General features: G+C 41.9%; 2 protein-coding genes across 2 annotated transcripts; both read right to left on the bottom strand.

The window, feature by feature from the left end:
• Positions 1-1,500: 1,500 nt before the first annotated feature.
• LOC139463799 (uncharacterized) lies at positions 1,501-15,354 on the bottom strand. Its single transcript, XM_071245114.1, has 5 exons — positions 15,283-15,354; positions 12,635-13,469; positions 12,088-12,414; positions 9,555-9,713; positions 1,501-6,863 (listed from the first exon to the last, which is right to left on the bottom strand). The coding sequence occupies exons 2-5, from the start codon at positions 13,434-13,436 to the stop codon at positions 2,587-2,589; spliced, it is 5,565 nt and encodes a 1,854-aa protein (XP_071101215.1). The 5' UTR covers positions 13,437-13,469; positions 15,283-15,354; the 3' UTR covers positions 1,501-2,586.
• Positions 15,355-18,373: 3,019 nt separating this feature from the next.
• Positions 18,374-21,529, bottom strand: LOC139463368 (small ribosomal subunit protein eS26). Its single transcript, XM_071244624.1, has 4 exons — positions 21,453-21,529; positions 19,536-19,713; positions 19,033-19,166; positions 18,374-18,475 (listed from the first exon to the last, which is right to left on the bottom strand). The coding sequence occupies exons 1-4, from the start codon at positions 21,453-21,455 to the stop codon at positions 18,434-18,436; spliced, it is 357 nt and encodes a 118-aa protein (XP_071100725.1). The 5' UTR covers positions 21,456-21,529; the 3' UTR covers positions 18,374-18,433.
• Positions 21,530-23,439: the final 1,910 nt, after the last annotated feature.

Below are 23,439 nucleotides of genomic sequence, written 5' to 3'. Positions count from 1 at the left end.
TGGAGAAGGGAATATCGAGTTTAGGGCTTTTCTAAGCATAACTAGATGACTGGGCAGTACTCATTCGTCTGATGAGGGCCTCTGGTGTTAATGACCACATCTCCCCCAGGGAGGAATAACCCCGCCCCCTCTCGATAAGTGTTCAAAAATTGAGCATGAAAGTCAAGGGGTCCTTGTCAAAACCCTAACATTTAAAATAAGAGATTGATGGGGTCCCCAGATTGAAGTACTGATGGAGCAAAACTCCTTGAGATTCGCGCTTTCCCCCAACTTCACAGCACCCACACAATACGATGCTTGCAGGACAGAAAAATGTAACTCCCAGGACTCAGAATGTCGGCGTAAGAGCCCTTTCAACGTGACCATTGTTGTTGATTTATCTCTGCGAGCCTGTTCCCGCGAGATGATTCAACGAGATTGTAGGAGCGCCTCGGTGTAACACCTCGACCAGTGACGGGTGTTTGCGAGCCATCGGTGCTACTCAAAGCATGATTATAAGTTCATAATTCTTCACATTTATGTAGGATATATTTGCATGATGATGTTATGAATGAAGGTGACTGACATAAATCGTGAAAGTGTCACCTTATAGTGTTGACCTACAGCATAGGGGTACGGGTGGCCCAGTCGTCTGAGGCGCCGCGATTCGCTGTGCAGAGTTGCGTCCCTTGGGCACGCCAGAAACCTATGATTTTGGGTTCGAATCCCGGTTCGCCTCGATTATGTTTCTAGGTTTGTCAGCACCAGACCCGCGCTCGTGGGTTCACCAAAGTGGTAAACGTCTGAGACCTGCATCACTTGGGGCTTTTCTCCCACATTAAGCTGGCACGCTATGATATAACTGGAATAATGTTAAAAGCAGCGTTAAACCCAACTCACTCACTCCTACAGACTCACCATAGTGATATCCAACAGTGATGTCCTACAGTATCAGATTACCATGATGTCCTACAATTATGTTGTTAGCTTACTGTGACTTCCTACTGTGCTTTCGCGCGTCACGCCGAAGACCCGGGTTCGATTCCCGACATGGGTACAATGTGTGAAGCCCATTTCTGGTGTTCCCCGCCGTGATATTGCTGGGATATTGCTAAAAGCGGCGTAAAACCATACTCACTCACTCACTCCTACAGTGCTGACATACAGTGTTAACTTAATGTAATAATTTGTAGCTGCTCTATGAAGTGGTGTGTCACTAGCGTTATTTTGTATATTCACATCAGCTCCAAGCTTCACAAACTCATTCACACACCCTTTTGACAAATTTTAGCTGCTCCATGAAGTGGTGTGACACCATTCACATCAGCTCCAAGCTTCACCAACTCATCCATACACCCTTTTGACAAATTTGTAGCTGCTCTATGAAGTGGTGTGACACCATTCACATCAGCTCCAAGCTTCAAAAACACAACAATCTGTTTCAACTCTATTTCTACTGCTCCATGAAGTGGTGTGTCACTGTTTCTATTCTGTACATTCACATCTACTCCAGCCTTCAGGAACACATCACCATTCCTTAGACAAGCTTGTTGCTTCTGTGTCATCTGTCTTGTTGTAGGAGGCGACTAACAGGATCGGGTGGTCAGGCTTACTGACTTGGTTGATGCATGTCATTGTACCCCAATTGTGTAGATCATTGCTCATGATGTCAATCACTGCATTGTCTGGTCCAGACTCAAGTTTTTACAGACCGCCGTCATATAGCTGGAATATTACTGAGTGCGACAAACAAACTCATTCTGCCACTTTTTTTAAATTTTACAATATATTGTATCTTTATAATACTATCCTATCTCATACTATGCATTTCTCTTCCTAAATGGAAACCTGTCCAGGAAAAAGGTTTCCAACTTCTTAAAAGACAATTTACTCAAACACTCCCACCATCACCATGGCCACCCCCCAGCAATCTCGGTCATGCAAGCTTTTCTTGTCAGTTGAAGCATGCGCGCTGAACACATTTCCCAAACAAACTCATTCACTTTCTTATCAGCATGTTTCCATTTAAGAATAAAAGAAGAAAAGGAAATGCATAGTGTGAAAAAGGATAAAAATAATTATTTTGATGTTTCATTACATCTTTGCATATTGAACTGAGAACAATTCTTTTTCTGAACACTAAATCAGTTCAAGCTTTCAACAACACATCAAAACATTTCTTCTTATTCCCCCTCATTTCTGCTCTATGGAAAGGTGTGTTGTAGTCATGTCACCACTATTCAATATAGTGGACTGTGGACTGTGGATTGGTCGAACACAATAGATCATACAACACTGTACCTTATTAGTTAGACAAAATAAACCTTCTGCAACTTGGTTTACATGGTAAATGTATTCATTGTCCTGATGGAGTGACCTGAACATTCAAGGTCGTTTGATATTGTCTTGTTCTAGACATTGGTAGATCAAAGTAATATATCACCTGTATAACTGATACATTGCATTTAAAATTAAATATTATTCAAGAAATCCAAGTAGTATATGTTGAACTAGACAAAATAAGGAGTAATATAACAATAAGAATTTGCAACCTGACAAGTCATGAGGTGGTTGGTTGATGAAAACAGTTATTGTCAATGTAATATCTTACATGACAACACATTTTTGTTTTCTTCTTCTTCTTCTAAAGAGCAAATCAGCCTGAGCCTTCACCAACTCATCATCCCACTCTTCAGGCCAACATGTTGCTCCTGAAGGAAGTGGTGTGTCACCGGCGTCATTCTGCACATTCACATCAGCTCCAGCCTTCACCAACTCTTCCACACACCCTTTTGACCGACTTGCAGCTGCTGTATGAAGTGGTGTGTCACCGGCATTATTCTGCACATTCACATCAGCTCCAGCCTTGACCAACTGATCCACACGCCCTTTTGACCGACTTGTTGCTGCTCTATGAAGTGGTGTGTCCCCTGTTGTATTTTGTGCATTTACATCAGCTCCAGTCTTCACCAACACCTCGACCCCCTCTGCAGACAAATGTGCTGCTGATATGTGAAGTGGTGTGTCACCTGCATTATTCTGTACATTTACATCACCACCAGCCTTCAGCAAGTCACCAACACACTTAATAGACTGATGTAGCATTGCTATGTGAAGTGGTGTGTTACCTGCATTATTCTGTACTTTCACATCAGCTCCAGCCTTCATCAACACTTCAAAACACTCTTTAGACTGACTTATGATTGCTCCTCGAAGTGGTGTGTCACCTGTTTTATTCTGTACATTCACATCAGCTCCAGCCTTCACCAACACATCAACACTCTCTTTTGACCGACTTGCAGCTGCCATATGAAGTGGTGTGTCACCTGTAGCATTCTGAATATTCACATCAGCTCCACTATTCAACAGCACATCAACACATTCTTTGATCTGACTAATGATTGCTCTTTGAAGTGGTGTGTCACCTTCTATATTCTGTGCATTCACATCTGCACCAGCTTTCACCAACATATCAACACACTTATAAGAAGGACGTAGGGTTGCTATGTGAAGTGGTGTATCACCTTCTTTATTCTGTACAGTTACATCACCACCAGCCTTCAGCAACACACCAACACACTTAATAGACCGATGCAGTGTTGCTATGTGAAGTGGTGTGTCACCTGTTTCATTCTGTGCATTCACATCAGCTCCAGCCTTCACCAACACATCAACACTCTCATCTGACAAATGTGCTGCTGCTCTGTGTAGTGGTGTGTCACCTGTAGTATTCTGAATATTCACATCAGCTCCAGTATTCAACAGCACATCCACACTTTCTTTAGACTGACTAATGATTGCTTCATGAAGTGGTGTGTCACCTTCTTTATTCTGTGCATTCACATCAGCTCCAGCCTTCACCAACACATCAACACTCTCATCTGACAAATGTGCTGCTGCTCTGTGTAGTGGTGTGTCACCTGTAGTATTCTGAATATTCACATCAGCTCCAGTATTCAACAGCACATCCACACTTTCTTTAGACTGACTAATGATTGCTTCATGAAGTGGTGTGTCACCTTCTTTATTCTGTGCATTCACATCAGCTCCAGCCTTCACCAACACATCAACACACTCTTTAGGCCAATGTGCTGAGGCTGTATGAAGTGGTGTGTCACCTGTTTCATTCAGTTTATTCACATCAGCTCTGACCTCTCGTAACATGCAATCACACACCTTAGACATAGGTTTAGCTACTAAATGAAGTGATGTGTTACCTGCAGTATTCTTTGCATTCACATCAGCTCCAGCCTTCAGCAACACATTAATACACTTAGTAGAGCAACGTAATGTTGCTGTGTGAAGTGGTGTGTCACCTTCTTTATTCTGTGCATTCACATCAGCTCCAGCCTTCACCAACACATCAACACACTTAATAGAAGGAGGTAGGGTTGCTATGTGAAGTGGTGTGTCACCTTTTTCATTCTGTGCATTCACATCAGCTCCAGCCTTCACCAACACATCAACACTCTCATCTGACAAATGTGCTGCTGCTCTGTGTAGTGGTGTGTCACCTGTAGTATTCTGAATATTCACATCAGCTCCAGTATTCAACAGCACATCAACACTTTCTTTAGACTGACTAATGATTGCTTCATGAAGTGGTGTGTTACCTTCTTTATTCTGTGCATTCACATCAGCTCCAGCCTTTAGCAACTCATCAACAAACTGTTTAAACTGACTTATCACTGCTCTATGAAGTGGTGTGTCACCTGCAGTATTCTGAACATTCACATCAGCTCCAGCTGTTAGAAGAACATCAGCACACTCAAAGAATCCTAAATTTGCTGCTGTATGAAGTGGTTTGTCACCTGCCTGGTTCTGTACGTTTGCATCAACTCCTGCCTTCAGCAACACATCAACACGTTGCTTGTATCCCCATTCTACTGCCTTATGAAGAAATGTGTGTCTATCAAATGATTTCTTGTTCCTTGTTGCACTCTTTTCAAACAACTTCTTGACAACGTCAGGGTTTCCCCTTTCACATGCTACAAAAATATCATTTCTTTCAACATGAGCACCTCTGTCTAAGAACAATGTCACCATGTCAATCATGTCGCTTCCAATTGCACAAAGCAGGCCCTTCTGATTGTCACTGTCACATCCTCTTTTCAAGAGAAGTTTCACTACCTCCGTGTGTCCATTTTGTATTGCCAAATACAGGGGCATTTGCTGAAATGCCATCTGCACATTCAATTCAACACCCTTGTCAATGACATACTCTACAGCAGATGTTAGGCCATTTTCACAAATATAATGAAGGACAGACTTATCCCGTCTGTCTGCAGCATTTAGATCAGGATTCAAAGACAGAATCTGCTCAACAAAACTGCTGTTTTTTGTTCCTGCTGCAATCATTATTGGTGTTTGATGATCTAACCCATACCGAGTGTCTATATCACAGTGCATGTGTTCATTCATATATGTCAACACCTTGCCAGCAGCATTCCTGCACACCCCAAGTAAAATTTCTTTAATTCCATTCTCAGTAAATTGTATGTTTTCTTTCATCATAATGTATTTGAGAAAATGTTGTGACTTGTTGCTGGAAAGTAGTTCACAAAATGACTGTTGAGACGATTTATCAGTTAGACTCAACATATCGGGAACAGAAGCATGACAGTGTGTCTTTAGGATGGCCATTAGTTTATCAATGAACTCGGCATCACAACATGCCTGGTGTGATAGGACATGCAACAGATTCCTTCTTTCAATTTCAGCAGCAAATCTCACAGCTAGTTGTACGGCAAAGGACTGTGGAATATATGCCACAAGGTCTGTGTCAACAGAAGCATCATTAGCTGATCTTGTGGAAGGAGTCAGACGAAGACGCTGGTGGATAAATGACAAAGTGCAGTTTTCAATGACAAAGCATGTGTGGTTTCTGATGAGAATAAGAGCAACACTGTCATAGATAGATGGATGGTCAAATGTGTATATATCATCTTCCTTCTTGAGATAAGATCCAACTAAATCATTGGCAGCTGACTTGCAGTCATAACCTGGATTACCTTCTTCCATCTCCTGCTCACTAATCTGTCCATCTCTTTGAGCCATAGCTTTGAACAAGTCACACTTAATGCTATCTGCCAGAAATTTGTGCAAAGTTTGGTTGAGAAACCCAAGAGGTTTATTGAAGAAAGACTCAACTGGAATCAGATTCTTTTCCTTTTCATATTCTGTCACAAACATTTTACACACATGAGGAAACCCATGCGGGCAGTCAGCCTGCAATATTTTAGAGACAATTGTTTCATTAAAGTCTATTTTCTTCCTTTGGGCATTAACATTCCAAATCTTTCTCTTTTCTTCTGTGTTTCTTTGAGTAGAAATTTCAACCACGTGTCGTGTATTAGTGATATAATCTGCCATTCTTCCCAAGTCTGTCAATGAGGATTTCAGAACATAATCACGGCCTACAAGTATAATAATAGGTCCCTTTTTGGGGGGTCCAGTTTTCTTAGGTTGTTTTGGCTCACCTCTTATCCCCTCTGATGTTCCTGCAACTTCAAGGACATTGACTGTTGAATGTAGGTTATCCATGTCTTTCACATCCAGAATAGGCCGTAGACTTGGTCTCCATTTCGCCCATTCTGCTCCATCAAATTCCAGATCACCAAATATGTCGTCCAACATGATGACAGGGTGGGGGCAGGCCATGATAACCTCATTGAACTCGTCTGGTGACACCACCTGAAATACTTGTCTCCCTTTGCTGTGCAGATCTTTGAGGGCCATGTAGGCTACTGTAGACTTCCCCTCGCCTGGTCTTCCCTTTACGGTCACCCATGTTGCTCCTCTCTGAATCCGATCAATCACCTGCTGCAAACCTTCTGTCTCCACCATGTTCTGAGTCCATGACTGTATCCTCGATGATGTTCTTTCTGTAGGAACAATGAACTCTTCATGAAACCACACATTCTTTCAGATTGGGCTCAACCAAAGTGTATAGAGATATTTGCAGCATTTGAAATTAGAAACTTTCAAGCAGAAAGTCACAGCTTCTTCAAATGAAAGTTCTAGAATAATGGCCCTGGACCTCAATTTCAGCCAACCACACAATTTATTATTTCTTGTTGAAAATATGGTATAAACTTTTACCAACAAGTCACCAGTGGCTATTACGAGTTACGTCCCTTCTAAACCTCTCCTATGGACAAATCAGATTCAACCTCTCGTATCACTTGCATTTGCTTCAAACATAATGGCGGTGCCCAGTCAAGGCAATCTGATCGATTATCATGATCTTTATTGTGATAAAACAGGTCTTACATCATGAAGCGCATAAGATTTAAAACATCTATTTCCCAACACAACCTTAAGTACCAGGACCAAAACATCATGTGGGAAGCCATCCAAATCCTGTCTACCAACAACAACTGGTTACAATGAAAACTACAAGAAGCCATTGACATCAGGAGACACCAGCCAGCCATGAACCGTGACCAGGGAACCTATCTGCCCAATGCTTTGGACTAACTGTTTGAATATCGTCTGTGCTAATTATCCAGCTGGTCCATTGTCTATTGCTAATCAGTGATAATGTCAGTCCTGGCTTCCAGTTGTCCATGGCTATCACCTACAAGTGCTAATTAACTGTTTAGTGTCGGCTTCCAGATGTCCATGGCTATCACCTACAAGTGCTAATTAACAGTTTAGTGTCGGCTTCCAATTGTCCATGGCTATCACCTACAAGTGCTAATTAACTGTTAAGTGTGGACTTCCAGTTGTCCATGGCTATCACCTACAAGTGCTAATTAACTGTTAAGTGTCTGCTTCCAGTTGTCCATGGCTATCACCTACAAGTGCTAATTAACTGTTTAGTGTCAGCTTCCAATTGTCCATGGCTATCACCTACAAGTGCTAATTAACTGTTAAGTGTGGACTTCCAGTTGTCCATGGCTATCACCTACAAGTGCTAATTAGCTGTTAAGTGTCGACTTCCAATTGTCCATGGCTATCACCTGCAAGTGCTAATTAACTGTTAAGTGTCGGCTTCCAGTTGTCCATGGCTATCACCTACAAGTGCTAATTAGCTGTTAAGTGTCGACTTCCAATTGTCCATGGCTATCACCTGCAAGTGCTAATTAACTGTTAAGTGTCGGCTTCCAGTTGTCCATGGCTATCACCTACAAGTGCTAATTAACAGTTTAGTGTCGGCTTCCATTTGTCCATGGCTATCACCTACAAGTGCTAATTAACAGTTTAGTGTCGGCTTCCATTTGTCAATGGCTATCACCTGCAAGTGCTAATTAACAGTTTAGTGTCGGCTTCCAGTTGTCCATGGCTATCACCTACAAGTGCTAATTAGCTGTTAAGTGTGGACTTCCAATTGTCCATGGCTATCACCTACAAGTGCTAATTAGCTGTTAAGTGTCGGCTTCCAGTTGTCCATGGCTATCATCTACAAGTGCTAATTAACTGTTAAGTGTCGGCTTCCATTTGTCCATGGCTATCATCTACAAGTGCTAATTAACTGTTAAGTGTCGGCTTCCATTTGTCCATGGCTATCATCTACAAGTGCTAATTAGCTGTTAAGTGTGGACTTCCAATTGTCCATGGCTATCATCTACAAGTGCTAATTAGCTGTTAAGTGTGGACTTCCAATTGTCCATGGCTAGTCACCTATCAGCGCCAATTAACTGTTGGCTTCCCTTGGCAAGTTTCCACCTTTGTTATCTCATTACTTTTGTTGTTCTACAAGGTACATATATGTTCTCTGCTTCATAGCCAATGGCTGAAGCGGTCGTAAAATCCCTAACTATCTATCATATCATTTATTCACCTGATGAAGGAGTAAGTACATACTCTGAAATGTTGTGTTCCACATAACAAAGAAGTTGACATCCATATTCTCTTCATTATGTGTATCACTTCTAAATGCCTTTCAAAGACTTGAAATTAAAGTAGCTTATCAATACAAATACAGAAATTATATCGATTCTAAATACCATTATTGATATATGTACCCTACTGACACTTGATTCTCAATGAGAGGCAGGTCAGCTGAAATTGCTTAGGCAGAAGGGGACCTCTTAAAGCTCTAAATACTACAAAACAGCTTTCCAAATTTCAAAACTGTAAGTAGTTTATGTACCTCAAAAAAAAAATACCGTACCTTTCGGTTTAATTAGTTTTAAACAAAATCAATCTGAACCGTTCTATCATCGTATGGATGAAACAGACACGATCATGGCAACAGCGGTAGACACAACACGCATTGTGATCCTGAAAAAACTATTACAATCCTTTTGTTGTATTGAACTTGATTTTCTAGAATTATTTACATAGATAACATAAATGATTTTAAATTTTAGTTATGATAATAAACACATTTAAATTGTATATACTGGAGATGTTAATATAAAAATCTTATGGTTTATGAAAAAGTTATTCTGTTTTAATCATTCAGTGTTTTTGTATTTGTATGTTGTAAGACTAGTCCACTTTGGGATAAAGGGAAGAGGCAGGGGATTAGCTGCTGTAGTGATTTTGGCATGTAGTTATTTTGGGAAGATACCAGATTCCTCAGTCCAACAATCAGAATGCTAAGAATAGTGGAGCATTTGACTCACTCCTGATCTTCTGGACTGTGCTCAGAGGTTTCTCCTCCTCTTCCTCCTGACCAGTCCTAGGAGTACCCAGGTTCTGAGTCCCTCCAATACTCAGGTTCTTGGCTCCCTTCACTGTTACCTCCCCGAACTGTTGCTGTACTTGGATAAAGTACTGAGTGCCTGTTAGTGACAAAATGGGAAAGAAGATTCGGGGATGTGGGAATACAAAAAGAGCCCATTTTAACTAGTTCATCTACTTGTGTGGACTTTAAGGCTACTTTAAATAAGGACAGTATTTCCTTTGTACACACACCCTCTTTTCCCGGCGCCCATCCTTCATGCACCACTCTTTTCCCGGCGCCCATCCTCCATGCACCAGTCTTCCTGGCACCCATACCCTATGCAACCTTCTTCCACACACACTTCTTCTCTACACCCCTCCTCTTCCTGGCACCCATCCTCCATGCACCTCTCTTCCTGGCACCCATCCTTCATGCACCCCTCTCCCTGGCACCCATCCTCTAGGCATCCCTCTCCCTGGCACCCATCCTCCATGCACCCCTCTTCCTGGCACCCATCCTTCAAGCACCTCTCTTCCTGGCACCTATCCTTCATGCACCTCTCTTCCTGGCACCCATCCTTCATGCACCTCTCTTCCTGGCACCTATCCTTCATACACCCCTCTCCCTGGCACCCATCCTCCATGCACCCCTCTTCCTGGCACCCATCCTTCAAGCACCTCTCTTCCTGGCACCCATCCTCCATGCACCTCTCTTCCTGGCACCCATCCTTCATACACCTCTCTTCCTGGCACCCATCATCCATACACCTCTCTTCCTGGCACCCATCCTCCATGCACCCCTCTTCCTGGCACCCATCCTCCATGCACCTCTCTTCCTGGCACCCATCATCCATACACCTCTCTTCCTGGCACCCATCCTCCAAGCACCTCTCTTCCTGGCACCCATCCTCCATGCACCTCTCTTCCTGGCACCCATCCTTCATGCACCTCTCTTCCTGGCACCTATCCTTCATACACCCCTCTCCCTGGCACCCATCATCCATACACCTCTCTTCCTGGCACCCATCCTTCATACACCCCTCTCCCTGGCACCCATCCTCCATGCACCCCTCTCCCTGGCACCCATCCTCCATACACCTCTCTTCCTGGCATCCATCCTCCATGCACCCCTCTTCCTGGCACCCATCCTTCATGCACCTCTCTTCCTGGCACCCATGCTTCACGCACCCCTCTTCCTGGCATCCATCCTTCATGCACCTCTCTTCCTGGCACCCATCATCCATGCACCTCTCTTCCTGGCACCCATCCTTCATGCACCTCTCTTCCTGGCACCCATCCTCCAAGCACCTCTCTTCCTGGCACCCATCCTCCATGCACCCCTCTCCCTGGCACCCATCCTTCATGCACCCCTCTTCCTGGCACCCATCCTTCATGCACCTCTCTTCCTGGCACCCATCCTCCAAGCACCTCTCTTCCTGGCACCCATCCTTCACGCACCCCTCTTCCTGGCATCCATCCTCCAAGCACCTCTCTTCCTGGCACCCATCCTCCAAGCACCCGTCTTCCTGGCACCCATCCTCCAAGCACCTCTCTTCCTGGCACCCATCCTTCATGCACCTCTCTTCCTGGCACCCATCCTTCATGCACCTCTCTTCCTTGCACCCATCCTTCATGCACCAGTCTTCCTGGCACCCATCCTTCACGCACCCCTCTCCCTGGCACCCATCCTTCATGCACCCCTCTTCCTGGCACCCATCCTTCATGCACCTCTCTTCCTGGCACCCATCCTTCATGCACCTCTCTTCCTGGCACCCATCCTTCATGCACCCCTCTTCCTGGCACCCATCCTTCATGCATCTCTCTTCCTGGCACCCATCCTCCAAGCACCTCTCTTCCTGGCACCCATCCTCCAAGCACCTCTCTTCCTGGCACCCATCCTTCACGCACCCCTCTTCCTGGCATCCATCCTCCAAGCACCTCTCTTCCTGGCACCCATCCTCCAAGCACCCCTCTTCCTGGCACCCATCCTTCATGCACCTCTCTTCCTGGCACCCATCCTTCACGCACCTCTCTTCCTGGCACCCATCCTTCATGCACCTCTCTTCCTGGCACCCATCCTCCATGCACCCCTCTCCCTGGCACCCATCCTCCATGCACCCCTCTCCCTGGCACCCATCCTTCATGCACCTCTCTTCCTGGCACCCATCCTCCAAGCACCTCTCTTCCTGGCACCCATCCTCCATGCACCTCTCTTCCTGGCACCCATCCTCCAAGCACCCCTCTTCCCTCATAGGCTGCCACAAGTAAAAGGCGACTGTGAGGATGACTAGACACATCAACAGAGGTCCTACATGAGGAACTACCCACAAACTGAAGTTTAACCAACACACAATACGTGGATGCCTCCTTGAAAATATATAACATGCTTGTATAAGTAATACACATGTAGAGGTAAAGTCACCGGACATTGTTCCATAGTGTTTGTTAGTTATCTAAATGACAGGTATCTCCCCTATCTCAAGTACCACTCACCTACAGGAGATGCATCAGTCAATGGTACTCCAAGTGACTGAATCTCTGATACAACTGATTCTTGTATGCTAGGCATGTTAGGTAGAAGGGGAGATGTTGACAACTGTGTCTTAGTTCTTCTTGGGCTTGTTTGAGGTTCTGCAAAAGTTGCAGCTGCATATGATGATGTCTGCTGCGGATCTACATGGAGTTGTGTCCCTTTGTGTTGCTGTGGTTGTACCTTTGTTGAATGGAGTTGTGTCCCTTGGGGCAGATGCAGCTGAGACGCTGTTTCTTCTTGTGGCTTCTGGTAACATCCCACTACATGTTTTGCTAGTTTTGTAGTGTCTGCAAAACATAAGAACACAATCTAAATTCCATTATTATTAATTACTAACAGCGTCACAACTGGATATAATGAATGTTATTTTATGTAGACAAAACAACCACAGTAGAAATATAAAGGCCCAATTATTGTCTGTTATGTTCAGAGTTAGTGGTTTGTGACATGACTCATTGATAAACCTTATCATCATTAACTTATCTTTAATCCTTTCAGCCAACATACCGTTATCCACAAGCTTGTATGAATGTTGTTTTACAGTCTGGAACTTGACTTTGGCAGTGCATGCTCCAAGTTGTGACATATTTTCTATTCCATCTCCATCCCCCTCCTCTCCCTCCCCCCCATCTGTGTAGTCACCAAGCAAACATTCTTCAACATCAGCAGTTTCTGCCTCCTGTGAGACAACTCCTTTGGGGTTCTCTGGTGTCAGGTCTGTTGCACCATCTGCACATTCCCTGTTTTCAATTTCTTTGTTTTTTCTCCTCCTCTTTGCTTTCGTACATCCTCCACTCTCAGTGTCACTTTTATCAGTCAATGGAACCTCCGGTTCCCCAAAGGAAAGAGGAGATGTCGGCGAGTGTGCCCGAGGTATCCTCCGGAGCTGGTTAGGTTCTGCATAAGATGTGGATGTTGATGTTTGTGTCTGATCTGCATCACCAGCTGAATGGAGTTGTGTCCTTTTGGGTAGCTGTGGCCTTGACAATTTTACAGCCCCTCTACCCAGTTGTGACATATATTCTATTCCTTCTCCATCCTCCACCTCCTCCCCATCTGTAAAGTCAGGCAAATATTCTTCAACATCCTTCTTGCTGACATCAGCAGTACCTGCCTCCTGTGAGTCGACACCTTCCTCTTTAGACATTCTCTTGGGGTAGACTGGCCTATCTGTAGCACTACCTCCAACTCCCCTGTTTTCCATGTCTTTGTTTTTTCTCTTCTTTGCTTTCGTACATCCTCCACTATCTGTCTCACTTTCATACGTCTGCTCTTGACATTTCTCCACCCTCCTGTCCTTCCTATACATACTTACATCTATAGATCCCTCCTAGTGTATGTCCTTGAAAAGGAAAGAATTCATGTCAGAAAAAAAAGAATTCCTGTCAGAAAAGAAGCCAGTTCACTTGTGTCAAAACATTATATTTTTCAACTATACACTATCCACCAACCACCACACCACTATCCTACACGACAAACTTAAGGAAAAGTTCATAACTTGTTCCATAGGGCATTAGTCATTAAAACACATCTGTGACATCATTCTATTGTTTGAACACTCCATTATTTTTCAGGAATGGAGAGTTGTTTGTCAACTATACATTATCTTGAATCATCATTTGAATTAATTTCCACTTGGAATAGACGGAACTATTTTTGACATTTACTGACAAGTGAATAATTTCTTTTTTTTCCTGAAAACATGTGTCGTCAGTGGGGTTCGAACCTGCATCGTTTGATTTGAGGACTTGTAATTGTCAACCTCAGCTACAGTGGCACATGAAGTTATGGTGTGAAATTAGATATCAAATATATTATATAATTTTGCATAATGCTTAAAAGCTAGTATATATTCGTATTAGAGCAGGTTACCTACAACAATGTTTATATTTATAGCATTTGATTGTGATGTCATGGTAACCAGTGACGTCACAAAGGTCTGCAAAGCATTGTGATGTAATTTCATTGCAGCGATATCAACAGTGTAGATATCGCATGATCTCATCCAAGTGATATCTCCTGTGGGAGCCAGTTTTGATGATAAAAAATAAAATCTCACCCTCATGTCTTTTGAAATCAAATATATCAACATTCGTTGATAAAAATGGAAAAACCCTCGGCAAGCCTCGGAGTTTTCCCACTTTTATCAACTCTTGTTGATATATATTTGATATTTAAATACACTCGGGTGAGATTCTCTATGTCCATGTTAAACTGTGGCATGGTATCTCAGTGGGCTGGTACTACAAAACCAGCATGTAGCCATGAGTGTAGGGACTGGTATAACACCCAGCCACACTAACATTCGTGCATGTCACTGTATTCATGGAATAATCATGTGGTCATACAAACTGATGTTAAAAGATGGTATTTGTTGTTTCCATGCCTGGCACAGGGATTAAGGGGCTAAAACAAGGACTTGTCGTCTCGGAGTCAGCTAGGATACTGTGTCTGAGTGGGGCATTCATGTTAAACTGTGGCATGGTATCTTAGTGGGCTGGCACTGGCATTGGCATTAGTCCGGACTAGTACAGACAGACACGGGGCATCAAGCATGATCCTGTACATATATCTGCAACTTGATGTTTCTGTTTCTGACTTTGGATTGTATCACAGTGTAAAGTTCATTTATCTTAAACACATATTTATAGTTGTTATTTAAACAAAACACTCTAGAAATCTCCACAGTAATCAAATCTTGCTTATACACCTTGCTCTTCCCTTCCTTATTGTGTACAAAAACAGGCTCTATATTAACAAAACTGATATAGCCCAGTTAGCTGCAACCTAGCTACAGTTGAAACTAGGGGTTTTAGGCCCTATAATTCTAAGGCTTTGCATGTCCAGTCATGTTGTAATAGAATCTTTTTATAGAAATTATCATTCGTCCAAAGTTTACTGCTAATTATTTTTGTATAAACGTAATCAAAGGACCATATTTTATACCAACAATTTGCTGGTATTAAATATGGTCCTTTGAACAAACACGCAGACGAGTATTCTGAACCTAGCTTCGATTTCATTTCCGACGGTCGTCCTGTTGTTGTAAACTTATACAATACAGTAACGTATGTCAGGAATTTGGACGAGATCACATATGAGATACCGAAAGACGACATTACACTGTTAACAATCACAACTCCGGCAACACTTACCTAATCATTGTAATAATGTTAGAAATTGCCTTCTTCAAGGCAAGTGTTGCTTCTCAAATCGGGTAAAACCAGTGCTAAAAATAGAGTTAAGCAAGCTCCCCACCCTCGTAGTACTCGGAAGATACAAGCTGTGCAGAGGAGCATTATGTCAGCGTCACAAGATCACAGAGAACAGCTAAGGAGTTTTGATTGGAGCAGCCCCCATTTTATTGAAATAAAATGTACATGATATCTCACGTTACATGAAAATAAACAAAGAATTTTCAACAGTGACATAATAAATAGTTGTTTTTTTAAGGTTTTTATATGTACTTGAGAGGAACACACCAGGGATGAGGAAAGAATTTTTCAATTTTTCTGGGAGCTTTCATATTCAGATTGGTAACAGGGACTGCTTCCAGGCCAACAAGGAGCTCTGAATTGGTTGAAATCAGGTACAGCATCACCTTACAGTGTTGTCATAGTGCCATCTTACAGTGTTGTCCTACAGTGTCACCTTAGTGTTGTCCTAGTGTCACCTTCGTGTTGTCCTACAGTGTAATCTTAGTTTTGTCCTACAGCATCACCTCAGTGTTGTCCTAGTGCCACCTCACAGACTTGTCCTACAGCATCCCCTTACAGTGTTGTCATAGTGCCACCTTACATTGTTGTTCTACAGTGTCAACTTAGTGTTGTCCTACAGTGTAACCTTAGTGTTGTCCTACAGCATCACCTCAGTGTTGTCCTACAGCATCACCTTTCAGTTGTCCTACAGCATCACCTTACAGTGTTGCCCAACAGCATCACCTCAGTGTTGTCCTACAGCATCACCTTACAGTGTTGTCCTACAGCATCACCTTACAGTGTTGTCCTACAGCATCACCTTACAGTGTTGTCCTACAGCATCACCCTACAGTGTTGTCCTACAGCATCACCTGTGTTGTCCTACATCATCACCTTACAGTGTTGACCTACAGCATCATCCTTACAGTGTTGTCCTACAGCATCACCTTACAGTGTTGTCCTACAGCATCACCTTACAGTGTTGTCCTACAGCATCACCTTACAGTGTTGTCCTACAGCATCACCTTCCAATGTTGCCCTAGTGTCACCTTACAGTGTTGTCCTACATTGTCACCTTCCAATGTTGTCCTAGTGTCACCTTACAGTGATGTCCTAGCATCACCTTACAGTGATGTCCTAGCATCACCTTACAGTGATGTCCTAGCATCACCTTACAGTGTTGTCCTACAGCATCACCTTCCAATGTTGTCCTAGTGTCACCTTACAGTGTTGTCCTACAGTGCCACTTTACACTGTTGTCCTTCAGTGTAACCTCAGTGTTGTCCTAGTGTCACTTCACAATGCTGTTCTACAGCATCACCTTACAGTGTTGTCCTATGGTGTTGATTAACAGGAACACCTTACAGTGTTGTCCAACGGTTCCTTATGATGCCTTGCCAATCTTCTAAAAATTCCTCCTTGGTGATGATGGTGAAGATCTTGGGTAGAATAGGTCTTCAGCAACCCATGCTTGCCGTTAAAGGTGACTAACGGGATCGGGTGGTCAGACTCGCTGTCTTGGTTGATGCATGTCGTCAATCCCAATTGCGTGGATCTATGCTCATGATATTAATCACTGGATTGTCTGGTCCAGACTCGATTATTTATAGACCGCCATCATATAGCTGGAATATTGCTGAGTGCGGCGTTAAACAACAAACCAACCAACCAACTGTAAAGGCAACTTTGCTTGTGGAAAAAGGCAACTTAGTTGATGCATGTCATTGAATCCCTTTTATGGATGCTTGTCATGACTGGATTGTCTTGTCCAGACTTATCTACAGACCTCCGCCATACACCTGGCAATATTGCTGTGTGCTGCGTTAAACAACAAACCAAAGGTGCATCCTTTTGAGTCTTGTCCTACAGTAACGTTTCCTGGTAATTCTGTGAAAGAGAAGGCCCCCAGTAACCAATGCTCATGTTACAATGCACTACCTTGTGCAACAAGTGGCATGGGTCATGACATTTGGTTAGGCTGCCTTTAAAACTAAGAGGCTGCCATGCCATGGAGGGAATGTTAAAGAGTGTGGCATCAAGCGACATCCACTCACTTACCCGAGTCTCGCATCCCTAAACAAAACTCATCCATTGCAAAGCACAGAGAACGCAACCTCCAAAAATAACAATTATGGTTTCCCATGTCAAGAACTGAGAATTTTGTCTCACTAGATCAAAGTGGAACATTTATATCTCAATAAACTTGATCCAGACTAATGAAAAAAACTACAAAGGCCTGTTTACAATCAGTTCTTTAGGAAAGGAGGAAGGTAAGGTGGTAAAACAAATAACATGCACCCATTACAATCACGCTAAAATAGCACACACAACCTTCAAGAGTGCTTATTGTCAACAAATATGTGCTTGAAAACATCTAGGCAGCATGCAGGCGACGTTTCCTACAGTTTGGTAAACACTCAACACATTAGGCAAGCACTGTTTTCGAAGATTACTTCCATTACCGTCCTTGGATGAAGAAGTTTCAAACAGTCCACTATCAATACATCATACGAAGCAGACATGAACTCCAGAAAAATGGAAGAACATACAGATCCAGATAATTGTCATTATTACGACAAGTGAGAGATCTATTGTCCCCAAATCCCAAATAATGTGTACATATCCACTCCATTCCTAAACATTTCTATTTAAGGTCCATATACATTTTATTCATACTTTGTTTCGTAAACAAATATACCTTGCAAAAGAGCAAAAGATCTACAAAGTGATGTACTGGCAATCTGTAACAATTTCTTCTCTGCAGATACAATGATCAGTTCCTCAGAACTAGATAGGTAATAGTTGTATTCCAGAGGTTTTCCCACACAAATACTTATCGAAATATTTTGTTCAAGACATGATCACTTCCCAATACAGTTTAGATTTTCCACCATAGCACAACTTACACCGAATTTTGTCCCATTAATGTTAGTAACAGATACAGATTGACGTACATGTATACCTTTTAACTTGTGAAACTGGTGAATTGTTTCAGCCTCGTTAATTTAATACAGTCCTCCATACCAGTAAAATAAAACATTATAGTAAATGGTACATAAAGCATGTTTATTTACGTATTTTTGTACATTTTTTGTTGTTGTAAACAGCCTTATGACCGTGCACCAGTTCCAACCCTGGGGCCAGCTCCTTCCTGCAACACAAAACAGATCATTCAATATCAGTTTTACAGATGTTTTGCAATCCCAGATAAGACTCATTAAAAATAGTCAACTCATACAACTGTTTTAAGACAAACCTGCACAAAGTATTTTAAGATGAAAAATTTACAACTATCCAAAATCTACCTAAAACAAGGGCAAAAGTGAGCGTGGCTCACTAATACCCCCAACCCCTCCATATGACACAGATTATAGGTACTAAGTTTGAGATGAATCCACTGACAGTTTTCGCACAGACGGACGGACAGAGCCTTGGTATAAGTTACCATCAACTACAATAAATAACATTCCTCCACATAACAAAGTTTCACAGCCACTTTCTGTGTAAAGTGACATCTTTAATAAACTACCTGTAGCTAATCTATAACTGACGAGGTGAGAAAAAGACAATGGGGGATAGCAATCTGACCAATCAAATTTCAGGCCGTGATTATAATTATTTCAGCTTTTTTGGATCTGCCCAATCAGCCAACAACTCCACCACAAATCAAGGTAAGGAGTCATAACAAAGCCTGCTCGTGTTACTTACCCTCATGGGTCTGAAGCGGAGTGGGGGGCTGCGGTCCTTCCTAGCCTCTCGGGACCTGTTCCTCACCACCTTTGAGTGGATAGCGCAGGAGACGCAGTACAATAGCTTTGCATATAGCTTGGGAAGGGCATAAACTGAAATCAAAAGTTAACTTTGATACAGACTATCCATGCATTTCAGAGTCCTGATAAAGATGAACTAGCCTTATATTTTTTTGGTAGATGGAAAACAATTTTTTGCTATTGGAAGCAAAACATTAACAATAGCATGCAATGTATACAGAGTGATATGAATCAGAAAAGTAATAACTTACAGAAATTAAATCAGAAACTGGAGTTTCATTCAGGAGTTAACCATTTTCTTTATAACTCAGCAACCCAGGTAGCTATAAGCCAAAACTTGTCTTTGAAAATTTTCGGTAAAGATTTTAGTTTTAATAAAACAGCTGTTAGCTGAGCATGTCTAAAGTGTACTCTACTTTCCCATTTAACAGTCTTCCATACCTTCATAAACGCTGGCATCAGAGATGTCCCTGACAGCAGCAGCCTCTACAATGTTCCTGATCACAAACTTCTTAATGGCCTTGTCCTTGGGCACACATCGGGCACAGTTAGTGCACCTGATGAACTTCACGTGACCACGGCCCTTCTTGCTGCGTCCGTTGTTCCTTCTTTTCGAAGTCTGCAAATGGGAATAATACAAATCATGTTACATATTCATATGTATGTGTGTGCACGCACAATAACAAGAAATGCGAACCATGGAAACATATAGAGAAGTGTGTTCATTGTTTCCAATGTGTCACTTAATGACAAAGCTAACAATCAGTCAAGTATTACGACAGAGGTCTTTTCTTAACATGATATGCTGCATATGATTTCCAAACTTTAATCACTAATCCTGCACGAGACAAATCGTGTATCTCGAGACATGGATCTATGACACGATCGATGCATTCATGAGCGTCGGTTCACAAACCATTACAGTATGTTCGTTTGTGCATTGAACCAGTCTAACATCTCTTGAATAGGAGTAATTCTTCATATCTTAACCAACATTTGTGTGTGCGCGAGCGGAATATGGAGTACTTGCTATCCCATACTGACTAACAACGTCTGCACCATCTTTTAATGTCTTTTGGTATTACAGTGTCTAATAAAATGATGTTCGGTCTAGTACATTCAGCTAATAATACTCCATCTGATAACTCAAAATGTACAAAACATGCTCAGAGCCAAAACCAGGCTTGTGCACTCTTTGGTTTGGGCTACGGCTATTTGTTAACTTAATGGGGTTTAACATTTTTCAGATTCCATAACACTATATTGCTATATCACATTTAGAGCGTAAGTTTTCAGTCAGTCTTCTCCCCATGAGATTTGCGGCAATTCCACATGATTTGAGTGAGTATGCTCATAATGGGCTTGCTTTTAGCAATATTTCAGCAATATCATGGATGACCACACGATTTGAAAAAAAAGATTATTGAAGTAAATTTCATTTTAGTTTCCAAACTTATGAAACTGTGTTTGATAAATGTTGTCCCTAATGGATGTCACCAATGCAGTTGCCATCTGCCATTATGGACCAACAGTTTTATGTTTTTTGTCCGATTTTCAATGCTTTAAATTTGCTTTTGACATTCAATATTGAGGTTTAATGATATTATACCCTATAAAAGTTCGCACATTTTTACTGCTAATTTTAGGCTGTATCACTCATTTAGCACTAAGTCATGTGAAACCATAAAAATACTAAGAGCATCAAACAAACATTGTGCAAAGGTATCTGGTTGAAGAACGCATGTACCCATTTTTCTTACACAAGCCTAAAGACCATAAGCATAATATTGTGGTGAGAGTGAAGATGGAAGAAAATAAGTCATTAATTTGTAACCAAGCTTTCAAGCAAAAACTCCCTGAAATTTCAAGATGAACATTTCAAACAAAAGAGCAGGGAAACATACCACAGAATGCAAAAATGAAAATTCCGAAAGCCACCATTATTTTTAATGTTGCCCCCTCAACCTAATGGCTAGTAAACGGAAGCTCTTCTGCAACAAACAGGCTAATATTGCTTTGCGATCGTTTACTGATCATCGACGTTTCGCCAAAGATCCTAACGCAGTTATTGTTTGGTAACTACCTATCAGTATAATAAACGTCGGGGCCTAAAAGTCCACACGTTTCCCGCGGTGAGTATCTGCTGGAAAATAAGACTCGATTTTGTCCGAACACGTGAGTGGCAGGTCGGATCACAAACTCTCATTATGACCCCATATGCGGAATATTAAGCTAGGTAATCCTTTCATTGAGTTATTCTTGATTAGGGATATCAACAAAATGCACAGAACGATCTTTAATTGCGGTTATTTTGTCCATATCGTAACATTAATCTAAGAGCATGGCACATGTACCCACCATCTTGGCATGGCCAACGTGCGAGAAAGGCTGAGTACGATTAATGCGCGCTGGACTTTTTCTATATGGGTGGCAATAAAATAATGAGCAGAAACAATTTCAATCCATTTGAACCTGGAAACAATCAGCATATGTTTTGTTGATGTAGTCATTTTTATGTTTAACATTATAATAATGATGAAAACAGAGTATATGAAATGGAACTATTTGGCATCATTACGCTTCAAATGGGAGGTAATTCATTTTATGATAAAGCATACCACTAAGAAAACTTCCAACCCACCACACTCTCTATATGTGACAAGTTCCACTGTTCGCATGTGCAGCTAATTAATTAAGTAAGGGGGGTTAATGGCAGACAGGAACCTAGTCATTTTTGTTTGTTGTGGATGCCCAGATTCAATTATGTTACAGCTAGATTGTGAAACTAGTAATTTTGTGAAATCCTTGAATATGGCAGTCAATTCATGAAAACCCCGTTTTGGTCACGGATTTAATGTAATTCCAAAAATATTCAGGAATTTCATGAAGCCCTAAGCTGAGTTGCTAGGAATTTTCATTAATTAACTCGTGAGTCGCTGTTAAAGGGATATTATAAAGTATTACAAATAAATGCGACAAAACCCATTTCATAAGAAGTAATTAAATTTGCCAGTGAGGTAATCATGCTTTGATAAATAGTCCAAGTCGTAGAAAGAAACCTACACTCAAAGTTTGAGAGATCGTTGTGTGGAGGTGTTGAGAAACGTAAAAGCTTAAATCATTAAGCGCAACCGCAGTGTTACCAAGCGTTGCAAGACAACTCGCTGCAAGTGATTCAAGACAAATTAAATGTTATATCTAGATGCCACCACAGCCTCAACTGTTCAGTAATATCATGTATTTTCTGTCTTTCCCTGTACATGGACACTTTGGCGAGAGATAATTGAAGTGTGATAGCTTCAACTGTTGCAATGAATAGTTGATAAGAGCTGCTTCATGCATAATAAGGAATGTGACATAAATTTTCTTTTGTTATCAATTATTTGTTTAATCGTGGTAAAGAATTTATGTTGTGAACTGCACAAAACGTCATTGACTATGTAAAAAGTAATTCAGGGTTTTCATGAAATCACTAGGCATTAATGATATACCCTAAACCCATGTTATTTTTTAACACTACAAATGCCTAAATGTATCGGACCACCAGTTATTAATGACATATCCCCAGCCTATAATGTTATTTTACACGTTCAGAAATGTAGCGGAACACTAGTTATTAATGACATGTCTCCAAACTATGTTATTTTACACACGCATAAATGTAGCGGATCTCTAGCTATTAATGACGTAACCCCAAACTAGGTTATTTTACACACGCATAAATGTAGCGGAACACTAGCTATTACTGACGTATCCCCAAACTATGTTATTTTACACACGCATAAATGTAGCGGAACACTAGCTATTACTGACGTATCCCAGAGCGATATGGTAGATTTTAAGCACTATACACATGCATACATGTAACGGATCCCGACACACACATATATATATGAATATTGCTGCGTTAAACAACAAACAAAACCAACTATTTAGTATGATGGGACCACGAATGGCCAAGTCGTCTACAGCACCGTAAAGTCCGAAGTGATGCAGTTTACAGAAGTTTGCCACGTGACGCCCACGTCCAGGGAATGGTGCTGCCAAATCTCCAGTAACAACCAGGGGGGATCTGGGGCCGTCCATAAGACCACGACCGATCTTTATCGGGTCGTGAAAAAATATATACTTCTAAGAAGAATAGTGTTTTGTTGTGCTTAGGTGTAGGATTTGCTCCTTAATTAAGACTCGAGAGTTCTAGCCGCCGCCAACGGGTTTATTTTACCATAATCGTTGCTCGCACACTCATACATGTAGAACTACTGGTTTGTCCTGTCATTGATGTAAGCAACGAGTCCAATCTTTGAAGACTGGTATCTTATGGTTGGTATCCTGATAGTCAAAC

This window comes from Haliotis cracherodii, unplaced genomic scaffold, assembly GCF_022045235.1.
Source record: "Haliotis cracherodii isolate W230 unplaced genomic scaffold, xgHalCrac1.p SCAF_16, whole genome shotgun sequence".
Lineage (NCBI taxonomy): Eukaryota > Metazoa > Mollusca > Gastropoda > Lepetellida > Haliotidae > Haliotis > Haliotis cracherodii.
The sequence above is the reverse complement of the archived record's forward strand: the minus strand, read 5'-3'. Positions and strand labels throughout refer to the sequence as shown.